The sequence below is a fragment of the Trematomus bernacchii genome, unplaced genomic scaffold (assembly GCF_902827165.1).
Source record: "Trematomus bernacchii unplaced genomic scaffold, fTreBer1.1, whole genome shotgun sequence".
Classification (NCBI taxonomy): domain Eukaryota; kingdom Metazoa; phylum Chordata; class Actinopteri; order Perciformes; family Nototheniidae; genus Trematomus; species Trematomus bernacchii.
The window spans coordinates 14,727,951-14,740,469 of record NW_022988043.1 but is presented as its reverse complement, the minus strand read 5'-3'; the positions used below and the strand labels follow the sequence as shown (position 1 = coordinate 14,740,469).

Genomic DNA, 12,519 nt, shown 5'->3' with positions numbered 1-12,519 from the left:
TTGTATATATTTAGTTTACTAGTTATTAATACTAAAGATATACTCTTTACAACTGGTTCTGCGGATCAGTCATGGCCCCTCGTTACGGATTGGCCGGCTGGAGAGAATTTCTCACTCGTTAGGAATCCTGTCACATGGGAAGCACAGGGCTGTGGGCTGCTATTTGATCTGTGAGCTGTTGTTAACTTAGATGACAGTATCCAGAACTTATGCAAGAAGTCTCTCTAGGCAGAGGCAGCAGCGATGTGACTTAAATTGTAGCTCAGGGCATTAATGCATAATGAGTAATTAGGACATCTCGTCTTTAAAAAATAATAGACTCTCTCAGGCCCTTCTAGGAATTAGTTCAACGTCAAAATCAGTGAATAAAACAAGTGAAGTGAGTATCATTTGAAGCCTGTTTCATTGAAGTGTAAAAGACAAATGCACTTGTCACATTTACTTAGCCTGAGAATGATACTCAGCCCAAAAGGACTGAACTTTTTAAAGACTGACCTTTTTTATCTTGCACAACAATTGTTGGTTCATAAAGGTCAAACAACCGCTGTTAGCCTGTATGTTTAACCCTCCTGTTGTCTTAGGGTCAAATCTGACCGATTTACTACTTTCATCAATCATAACTTTTTTGTTTTACATTCGATTGCATTAAGGCTTTATGATATCCTTCACAGTAGACATTTGAACATGGAAAATTGCTGATCACCACTTTCATTGAATTTTGGATGATTTAGTCAACTTTGTAACACCCATGGTGTTCCTGGTAAAAAATGACCATCCATAAAGAAAAGGAATTAGTAACAATCCGGATCAGATAAAACACACACAAAAACACCCCCACACACACACACACACACACATACTGTAGATGTGTTCCCCCCCTTATGTGCCCATCCCCCCATGGGAATCACACCTGGCACACACAAACACACACACAGAGAACAATTTGACACATTTCCCGCTCTTATGTGCCCCTCCCCCCACATGGATTACACCTGGCACACGCAATACATGTTCAGTGTCTATTCTTTGTATATTTACTACAGTTTTTCATGTATACCAGTAGTCTGATACATTATTTACAGTTTGAAAGGGTGTTAAATGAAATTTGGTGATGATTAATGGTTTTTGTGTTAATGTAATAGCAGGTAAAACAGGACCGGTCAAATTTGACCGCGAACACCAAAGTAAGAGGGGGAAAACGAAGACAATAGGAGGGTTAAGCACCCAGCCTCTAAATCTGTTAACCTGGAGTGACAGTCGACTGCAATGTCATTGTGTGCCAGACAGATTCTCCTCTATTTTTGTTTTACTGTGCTATCACATTCAGTATAGTGATAAAGCTCTCAGACAAGGGCTTTGATATGACTTTTTTCACCCTCCTTGTATCTCGACTCAGTGTTTGTTTGTGTTTTAGCAACAAGATATGACTGTACAGCTTTGATATACTCTGTCTTGGGGATGTCTGCTTGGAAACATCAAAAGAAGTTTCAAATCTCAGCCTATAAAGCTTTTGCTTGGTGAACATACACCTTCAAACCATAAAGTAGGAGGACAAGATACTTTAAGCTGGCTTGATCTCAGACAGCAGGGTTTGACAGGCATTCCAACAATCCGATAAGATAGCAAAAAAAAACATTAGCTCCTGGAAACAGAAAGAATATATAAAGAACAGAGGCCTGGGTTGATGTTGAAGGCATTATATGTATTATGAAAAGGCCATTTAAGTTCAAATACACACCTGTACCTTTGATTTTACAGCTAGGATTTCATTAGTGCAGGCCAGTACTGTACTTGTAATGTAGCTGCCAAAACTAAATTGTGCCAGTTCTTACATGATGTTGAAAGCACCCTTTTTACGCCATTACATTACCAACAAACAATTAAATCAATGGCGCTGTAACACGGAAATCAAATTGAACAGAATGTATATCTCAGAGTGACATTCACCACCTATTTAACACTACATACAATTCTGGAAATTATTTTAATCTGTTAAATCTGCATTGAATGATTGTTTTCATTATAGATTATTATATTATATTATTATATTTACAATCCAGTGTTTCCCCTATATAGAAATAGTGGCAGCGCAGCGCCGCTGCTGAAATATGCGCGCCGCTGCTAGGAGGCGCCAGCTAGGTACCCAAAAAGAAAAAGAAAAAAAAAGATATTTTTTACTTTTTTTATTTTGATTAAAATAATAATAAATAATAATAATAATACATTTTCATTTTTGATTGTTTGTTATGTGGATTTGTAGTATTTGTGTTACTGTATGTTCAATAAAGGTGTATTTTTGCTAAATCTTGAGACATTGCCACTGTATGTACTGGCAGGGCCGATTTTTGGCATAGGGGCGCCAGATCTGGCGGGCGCTGCGCTGCTAGCTCTGGGAGGGGAAAAAACTTTTTTGACCGTTGGCGCTCATCCTAATTTTTGGCCTTGATGTAACAACATTCATAATTAAGTAAATGTAACACCCTTTTCACCCCGGTTACACTTTTCATTTGCCCTCTACGATGGGCGCTGTAAGTGATGAAAGTGGGGGATGTTGGCTTATCAGGCGCCCGCAGCTCACAGCCAAAGTGCGAGCGGGGGAGCGAGAGAGTGAGCGAGGGAGCGAGAGAGAGGGCTGTTGTTATTAGAATCTGGTGCTAGCTGCGCTAACGGATATAAGAAGTAGATGTTTCTACAACCAGGGTGGAGGAGAGCTCTCCTGTCAGACTGAGAGGCTCAGTGAGGTAAAGGACTCTCTGAGTGTTTAGATAGTTCATTTTAGTCTAAGTTATCTCAGTGGGTCTCAAACAAATATGTGTTAACAAATTATGTAAACACATATTTCCAAGGCACTCCTTTATAATTATTAGGATAAATAAAAACAGGTTTGAAATCATTCCAATGTATACTATAGGACAGTAAACCAAAAATATCGTTTAAAGTTGGAGAGATACAAAAATATGCATGAATAAATAAATCTCGCCTTGGGCAGCAAATTGGCTAGAACCGGCCCTGGTACTAGGCCTCAAGAGCCTTTCTTGTGCTGGCAGACACATATGCCCCTTTCACACCGGCGCTTTTCCAGCTCCGGCTCGGAGCTGGAGCTGGAAAAGCGCCGGTTTTTCCTGTTCACACCGCAGCGGCGCCGCGTCGCCGCGTCATAGCTCCGGAATGCGGTTCACTTCCAGCTCCAAAAAATTGTCGGTCGAGAGGCAAGAGCTTCGGAGCTATGAGACGGCGTCGCTTACGTCTCTCTTACGTCGAGACGTGCAGGAAATTTGTACCTTACTTTGACCATCCGTTCGCTGTTATTGATCATTGTGGAGAGCAGGCAGACGTTTTGTTTGTTATTATAGCAGCTATCGGATGGAATCAATACATGGGCTGCACAGGTTGTCATGTCCGACTATCACAAGTAGAATCATAATGAAAAATACGCCGGTAAAATGTGCCTGTAGAAAACGGCTTAGCAAGTAGTCAGTTTAGCTTCGGTTGCTATGCTAACATCACCCATGTTATACCAGAGAAACTTTCATAACAGCGTTGTGATGCCAAACAGCGTCAATTCAGACTGACACACATTCACTTAAGGGGAACTGGGGATATGTATCAGCTGCTTGTGTGACAGTCAGACAGTGAATACTTTAGAGCCGTGTGAGCTAACCCGGAGCTAACGGGAGAATAAACTCCCGTGGAAGAGCAGCCAGCACTGCAGCGGTCGGTAAATGCCGCTGAAACACATTAATAAACAATGAACCACGGCACTCTGGAGAAAAGTATAAGGTTGGAGAAGTCGTTATTTAATTTAATCTGGCTTCGTATGATTAAAAGCAACACGATCATCGACCCGACGCAGTCCCCCCCCCCCCCGTTGTTGTTGTGAGCTCCGTTGGGGAGAAAATCAGCGATGTAAACGGTGACGTCATGACGCAGCAGCGGCAGCTGGGCGGTGTGAACAGAGCGGGAGCTGAAAAGGGAAACCGGACCAGCTGAACCAGAAAAGCTCTAGCTAGGAGCTAGAAAGGGAAAAGCGCTGGTGTGAAAGCCGCAATAGAAACAAATTGGCGGGGCGCACTTCGCACGCGCACACACTAAAAAATTCCACGCGCTCCGCGCTCATATTATGCTGCGCCCACGTGCCTTAGCACCGCTGCTATGACTCCATAGGGGAAACACTGCAATCTATTGATCCATATATGATATACCATTGGCAAATGGCAATCACAAGATCCCACAGCCCAAGTTTACATTTTATAGTTTGATGTATCTGACTAATGGTCCAAACACTGCTCATATTACATTTACAATCATGTATAACGGAGGAAAACACATTTTGATAGCAATTTGTCCTTTGATTAAAATGATCATTCAATTATCCAAATCACTGATGGTACATTTACTTTCTAGAATTAACTAAAGAAAACAGGTCCGAACAAAACAACAATGCAAAGTCAAAGTGAAAGTCGAATAGTTTCCATTGCAGTCAAAACTAGATTTGTGCCTGCCAAATGGCGTGTCATGTTAAAAAAAGATAACTCCCTTCTGTTTCGTGGCTTTGAGTCCTGTTGACGTCCCTGATGTCGAGCTAGCTTATTGTTTAGTCATCCATTTCGTTACATGAGCTCCCAAGTTCCCTGTGATGAGGGGGGAATAGGTCAAGTGTGGCGTGATGCTACAACTGCCCTCTCTGGAGCGTCTGAAGGCTGACAGCAGGACATTGTAGCATATAAATGGTCACACTATGTCTGTCTGTGACAAGCCGCAAAGCCAAATTGTTCAAATAAGGAGTGTGAGGCCCCAAGCTTAAAAAATATCAGATATTTTGCTGTAATTCTGATGAAACCTCCATAACTCATGTTGCCCAAATACTGTGCAGATTAACTCATTTTATCCTTTTGTATATCTTCTGATTTAGTTCACATGTGTCTGCTGCAGAGAAAGAGATAGGCAAGATGCTTTGTTTTGTTCTCATTTGTAGACTTTTTTTATGATTTAATTCGACGTAATGGGCATACTGTATATGCTTGTTTTCCCTCCAGTTAGGACCATAGAGAGAAAACTGTTCGAGGACCGGCGCGGGAGCGTGACTGGAGCCCGCTCGTATTTCTATGCAGATGAGGCCAAATGTGACAAGCATATGGAGACCTTCATCAAATATATCAAAGCATCTGGTTAGTAATTGGAAATTAGATTATATCAGTAATACAACTTTACTCTAGCTAATATGCTTTGACAATTCTTACCAAAAAAGTCTTCCTTACACCAATATACATGTGGTCCAAGTCTATAACCAAATCCATGTATTACACATATTGCAGTCTTTTAGCATGCATTTTCCATCAGGTTCATATTTTGCTCTTTACTTCATTTGATTTATGTTACAGCTAAGTGTATTTGACCTCCAGGTGGGAGTTCAATGGACGGTTTTACTGCTATTAAAATGACTGCTCTAGGACAACCTCAGTTTCTGGTAAGTAGTGAGGGGACATTCAAATGTCAATGCACTCGTTTAGCTAATACGCTTGTGGTATTGGACCGCATTACGCTTTTTTTAAAGCTCCAGTTCTCAGAAGTCCTGGCGAAATGGCGACAATTCTTCGCCTTCTTGGCATCAAAGCATGGGGGCGAGGGCATGCAGGCTTTAGAGCAGAGGCTGAAGCTGAAACAACTGCAGGTGCTGTTTATCCTCCAGAGACCCACCCATTCATGTTTGTCCTCTGTGGTGCACATTGGTTTTTGGTCCATTACTTTGAGGTTATACATGCCACTGCATTAAGACCCCCTTTACACAAGAACGAAACGGGTTGTATCCGCATAGTTTCTCTTGCGTATAGCCCTTTCATTTACACGAGGCCATAACAAAATGATAGAAACGGACCCCACAACCGATAACGGGTCCCAAGGTGGATAGATTTGCAAACAAAACGCTCTGGGGGGTCAAATGGCTCCGTGTAATCGCCTCTATACGATCATTTCCCGATAGATGAAGCCATAGCCCCGCCTCTCCCCACCTCTGCTGCTCACTGCTGTAGCATGGTCAGTAGCTACTGTCAGTAGCTACTGCTAGTGCTACTGCTACTGACCATGCTACAGATGTTAGTACAACATCTACAGCTCAACCATGCTACAGATGTTAGTGCAAAATCTGCAGCTCCTCTACCACCACCATCAGCAACAAGTGGACATGGAGAATTACATGAACTACTACATGTTGCTAAATCCACCGCGGGGCATAAACAGAAGGGCAACCATGGCAACCATGCTCCGGGGTCTTCTTCGCTGCTTTTGGTGTATTTTGTGGCGGAAGTTACAGCGCCAGTTACAGGCCCGGCATATGTACTACAGCGTGTCCAGCGCTTTCGAGCGGTCTTGTGTGGAAGTTACAGCGCCACTTACAGTCCCGGCATATGTACTACAGCATTTCCAGCGGTCTCGTGTGAACAGACACGTTAAAGTGGACCTATCATGCTATATTTCAATAATATAGTGTAGGACCATACCTATATAAGGCATATTTATACTTTTTTGTTTTCAAAATACCAAACAGATCATGCATTTTAGCCATGCCTCATTTCGCTCAATTTGAAAAATGTTAGCTCTGTTTTTGCAAGGGCTGATTCTGTGAGAACAGCACCATCTACAGGCCTGGCATATGTACTACAGCGTCTCCAGCGCTTTCGAACGGCAATGGCCGTGGCTGTCTCCTCCTGATTGGTGGAGTTGGCCCAATAGCCGTAGCGCCACTGTCCTGACGTCAGGACAGTGTTCAAATCTGGATCAGTTTTTATCAGATCCGTTGCAGCCCCTTATTTAGAGATTTGGATATGGAGGAAAATAGAGAGGGTTGTGTTTTCTGACACTTGGTGAGTTCCCTGGAACACCGGGGACACATATTCATCCGTTTGTCGTTGTCGGGCACTTCCGGGTCCGGTCACCCTAGGTGATGACCATGGCGGCGGAGCGCAGCTGCTCCTAGCGGGCAGCAGGCTGGGCAGAGAGCTGAAAAGAGCTCTGCCCCGCTGCCGCGTGACAGGGCGACTGCAAATAAACACGGGTGTGTTGGGCATCTTGCTCATTGCTAGAGATGCTAGAGATGCCCCGACCTCACCAGATCAGAGCGATTATTACTACGCAGCGCCGTTGCCTGCCGTGTGATATCCCGGTGGGGGGGTCACGCCGCGTGGCACTTTCCAAAAGGACCGTGTTGATCTCCAGGGAGCCCCCATGTTTACGGAAGGGCTCTCTGCATCGATCTCCTTGGTCACGTGGGTGAGGAGTAGTCGCAGCGTGGCTGCTTCTTGCTCATCCCCAGAGAAAAGAACACTGTCCCACACTCCCCGCCCCCTCTGTAAACTCCAGTATAGGAGCCAGCAGATGGGCGCAGCCGTAACGCGGCCGTAACGCGCCGCAGACGGACCCGGTGGAATCTAGGGGTGAGAAATGCATTCAGTGAAAACGATTGCATTTATCCCAGAGTAAGAGTCATCTCTCTCCACATTTCCACTTTTCACCATAATGTCCATTTCAAAGAGACGGCATTAGGACAGAGCCACGGCCCCACGGGAGTGTGCCGTGGTGCGTTCAAGGACCTCAGTAGAAAATCGGCCCTTTTCTGTGTCAGCCCCATAGACTGTATATATATAAATGGACGTAGGGTCCGTGACGTCACCCATAGGATTCTGCAGAGTTGCCGAGAAGCCCTTAGTAGGCGGAGTCGGCCACTAACGGCTCCAGCCTGCTCCAAATAAGGGCAAAGAGGCGGAGCCGAGGCGGGACCTTCTGCCTCCAGCTGGGAAGTAACAGAGCTAGCTCAAGCTAAGAAGCTAAGCTAACATGGTCCCCATCTGCACACTGCCGTCACATTTTACGTTTCTAAGGTAAGCGGACATGAAACTATTCAGCAAAACTATAAATAATAATCTAAGTTATTGAGTTTTTAGCATAATACTTCAGAATCTTAAAATCCCTTAACGTTTGTATGCAATGTGCTAAATGCAACACTGGAATCAAGCAAATATTAATATGTTTGCATGACATTAGTTATTTATATTTTGCTATCACTTAATTATACGTTTAATACATTTAAGTCAAGCTAAGGTACAGTACATGTGATGGTAGCTAGTTAGTGCTCTTACCTGTGAGGCCTCCTCCAAACAACATTATAACCAGACTGTATCATTAAAACTATAAGTACCAGTTCTAGATCCTTGACTTTAGACAAACAATTCAAAAGACAAAATGTATTTAAAGACCAATCTTTATTTGAAGGTGCCTCTTAACCTGGGATATTAGTTATACAGTAATAGTATTGACAATCTAAAAAAACTGAGCAACTCAACAGTCAACTTTATATTTCTTATTGTCTAAAGCATTTATTATTTTCATTTTCCCCCTCTCATATTCAGTGTGGAGTGTGGACGGATTGAGACAGCGTGGTGTCCAGAGAGCTGCAGAGACTTCAGGGAGAAACCTCCGTGTGATGGATGTCCTGTCTGTTGGTTTCCTCTGCGAGGAGGACCAGGCCTGATGGAGGAGCCCATGCTGGGCATAGCTGATACCAACTGCACAGTCACTTTATTTGACTAAATGTGTTTACTTATACATTTAATAGGTTTACACCTTCTGTCCATATGTGCTTTTTATTTAAAACATGTTTGATTAACTTTTGGTTCAGATTTCAATAAATTGAATTTGTATTTGCACTCCTTTTGTCCATTATTCTTACTGAAAATGTTAGATTACACATTCACATCTGACTGAAGATTGGCCCCATTTATTTGTGACGTTGCAAACTCTGCGGTACAAGGTACAGGTGTTGTGAAGCTCATAAAGTGAGGCAAATAGAATTAATCAGCTGATGGAGTGTAGATGTGGAAATAGGTGCATTCGATCAGCTGACTTCACAATAAAAGTAGTTTCTTAGTGAATGTCCTGTACTGGTCTTAACATCTCATAACATCAGCTTTTAATTTTCCTCTTGGATGTTCTTCTTGACCCTCAGAGAAGGAGAAAATGTTGAGTCGTGTCTTTCAGGCATGTCCTTTCCTAACAAAAATTACAGGAAACATAAAGCATATTATTGCAGAACAAGTGTGTTATTTATGAAAGAGGTGTGTTTGTGTTTAGGGGCTGTAGATATAATTATTTTGTAATTGTAATGTTTTTTTTTATTTCAACAGTGAGCTACAAAGACAATCAGATTATGAATGAACAGTATGAAATTCATCAACATTGAAATGTATTTTATTATCAAATAATATTTAACTGTTATTAAAACAAGCTTGCTCTGTTGTCTCACTGAAAGAATAACTTTTACCACGTTTTTACAGACAATATTGAGAGATAAATAGCAGTTCTCACTATGCGTTAAATATCTTTGCCTTCAATACCTTAAATTAGAAAGCTGACAGTCATATTGCTTGTTAACATCTAAATGTAACCCTTTGCATGGAAAAAACCCTCAACTTCACTGATGTGTAGGTGATCTAGTATTTAGTATTGTTTAATGGAATGTATATCAGTGTATTAAAGTCAATACTTCATTTATTTAAACCAATATCTTTCTTGATTCTTTGTACAGTATGAAAAAAGAGTATTTGTACCTGTGCTGAAGTTCACTGCTGTGAGGAGTCCAGTTCTGTCTCTCACTCTCTGGTCCAGCCTGTCGAATCACCTGGACACTTTAAACAAACAGATATATATGTAAAGAACCATGTGTACAAACAATATAACTTATTATCTTCTGTTGAACATGTTGGATTGTGTATTTGCCGAGTCAGGGTCCTTTTTATTTTACTGTAACTTTGGAAGTTGTGTTACCAATGCTTACTGTTTATTTGATACCAATTTGGTAATGCAATTAATAAAAACAACAAGGTTTGGGTTCGTTCTTCAGATGACTGTGACGTTAACGTGTAAGCTCAATAATGAACTCCAGCTCAACCAACCATATTGTAATATCCAAGTAATCATCTTGAAATATGACATTAATAATTGTAATATACACACATCTTATTGTGAGGTTGATTTCACATACACTACTTCGACGTTAGCTTGTCTACATACTTGAGCATAGCCAATTTAAATTAACCTTAGGATGCATAAAGTTCCTACCTACATAATAAAATATCTCTCTAAGTTACAATGATGACCTTATTTTATCAACCTCAAACAGAAGCCTTTTGTTCTACAGTATTATCCCACTTAACGCTTAACACTTGTCTATTTCGTTTTAACCTTTATATATACAGTCCAGGGCTCTCGACTAACTTTTTTCACCATCCTCCCGGAACCGTCCCGAAATACAATCTAAGCCGTCCCGAAATTAATGTGGACCGTCCCGAATTTAAAATATTTGTTTTTCTACATTATCATTAGTTAAAATCATTCAAAGTGACCTTTAACATAAATAAAACATCATACAAATCATTAGATGATAATTCATCAACCTTTTTATTTGAGTAAATCAGTCAAACACAGAAACAAAGGCCAAATATATTAAAAAAAAACACACAAGCGAGAAAGTTACTCTAATATTGAATCCAATCAAGTCCCATCCGATTAACAAAAAAATCCAACACTCTGTCCTGAAGACAGAAGACAGAACCCAGAGTAACCACTAACCAGGATGACAGTCTGTAACACAGTCAGGAGACCTTTACAAACTGCCCCGCCCCCTCGCACACAGACGGGGGAGAGAGCTCTCTCGTCTGGATTGGAAAGTACATCATAGACGCATTTTGTAGTCTTATTGCATATTAGAAAAGGAGTTGGCGAAACTAAAACTGCAATATAATGTTCATGTAGCAGTAATACATATGACATGTATGTTTTAAATGTCTCCAGTACCGATAAAAAGACCACTGTTGGTACCACTGTCTTTAATAATTCCGGCCCGGGGCCCGTTTAATACCGGGGCTCGGTACCCATCCCTACATGGGGAGAGGCACAGCATATTGCTAAGGACTAAATGCGATGGAGAGTTCTCATCTCAGCTGCAATGACATGTCTGGAAACCCCCTCTAGGGTGCCCCATGCATAGCGCGTCGTCAAAAGCTGCTTCATAAGTTAAGTTTCGTTTCTCCGCACCGCTCCGGGGTAAAACAAATGGTAGTTACATCACAGCTGTGCGGCTGGCTGACAGCTGTAGCTACGTACTGTGTGTGTGTGTATTTCGCGGGTTGCTAAATGCTTTGTGTGTGTTTATGTTGACAAGGAGGTTTAATAACTGTGTGCTACACAAAACGTGCAGTCAGTTTCATTTTCATCGTCGTTCGTAGTAGAGTTAGCAGGGTATTTTTATTTTAACTCTCGTCCCAAATTCGTCCCAAAATTAATTTGTATCCTCCCCGACCCGATTTTTTTCGGCCCCGGGACGACGGGACGTCCTTAAGCTCGAGCCCTGATACAGTCTATGGTTTTAAGTTAACTTGGAGGCTAAGATTAGCATCGTTAGCACCGATGTAGCTACCACTCGCTTACACGCTAACCCAAGCCTTAACATTCATTACGTAGCTGATTGAAATCATAAACACATAAATAAAGTACTCGAATTTCACTTACCGCAAAACGGCATTCATGCACCGTCTGTTTTAACCGCAGAGCGAGTCACAATAGTCCCATATATAAGCATGAAGAACAAACAAACACGGCCGGGGTCAAGTTGTGTTCCCTGGATGAACTGACCAGGCAGAGTCGCTGTAGCTTCACGGAGACGGAGCAGCTAGCAGAGAGACAAAAAGCTAACAGCAGCTGTCACTCAATGTGACCACGCCGTAATTTATGCAAAAACTTTAAGACCTAATATAAATAAAAGGGTCATGTTAGAAAACAATTCACTCACAGATTCATAATCATGAAGGTGGAATCTAACTATATACATAATAAAATGTATTGCAGCCAGGGCTAGAAACGTTTTTTTTCTGCTGTGAAAATGGGCATTTTAACATGGGGGTCTATGGAAATTGCTCCTTTCTGCAGTCATCGCCTATCGGCCAATATATGAACTGCAGTTTGTGGCACTTCCGTATTGGCGTCCCGGCTCTTCCCCAGAGTTTGCCGCTTGGTCAGCCCCTATGCCAAAACTCCCTTTTATGGAAGGTTTGGCAGCGGAGTAGGCCACCAGAGAATACTACAGCTTCTTAGCTGTGGCTCCACAGCTGCTTGCATGTCCCCTGAACACAGTTTTGTGGGGAATGGAAGCCCAGCTGTGTACTGACAGAGTAGAGGGGCAGGACACTGAGACTGGGTTACTCACTCCAGCTTTGCAGCGTCCCTCCTCCATTCAGGGGCAATAGAGAGGCAAATCTATCATCCTGGGAGGAGATAGGTTTCCTTTCAACAGGAAGTCGAAAAGAGGCCCTGTTGCAAGAATGGTGGGTTACGTATTGTAACCCTAGTTCTAGAGTGATGTGTGTGTGAAAAATGCATTTAGTAAAAACTATTGCATTTATCCCAGAGTAAGAGTCATCTCTCTCCACAATTCCACATTTTCCCATAATGTCTCGTTGAGATCGGCAAGGC

General features: G+C 42.2%; 1 protein-coding gene across 1 annotated transcript in view; it reads left to right on the top strand.

Moving 5' to 3' along the window:
* The window catches only part of prodhb (proline dehydrogenase (oxidase) 1b), a 37,577-nt gene that overhangs the window by 5,747 nt on the left and 19,311 nt on the right, over positions 1 to 12,519 (top strand). The window contains 3 exon segments of the mRNA XM_034117866.1: positions 5,037 to 5,168; positions 5,403 to 5,467; positions 5,555 to 5,671. Of these exon segments, the coding sequence (XP_033973757.1) occupies positions 5,037 to 5,168; positions 5,403 to 5,467; positions 5,555 to 5,671 (314 nt within the window).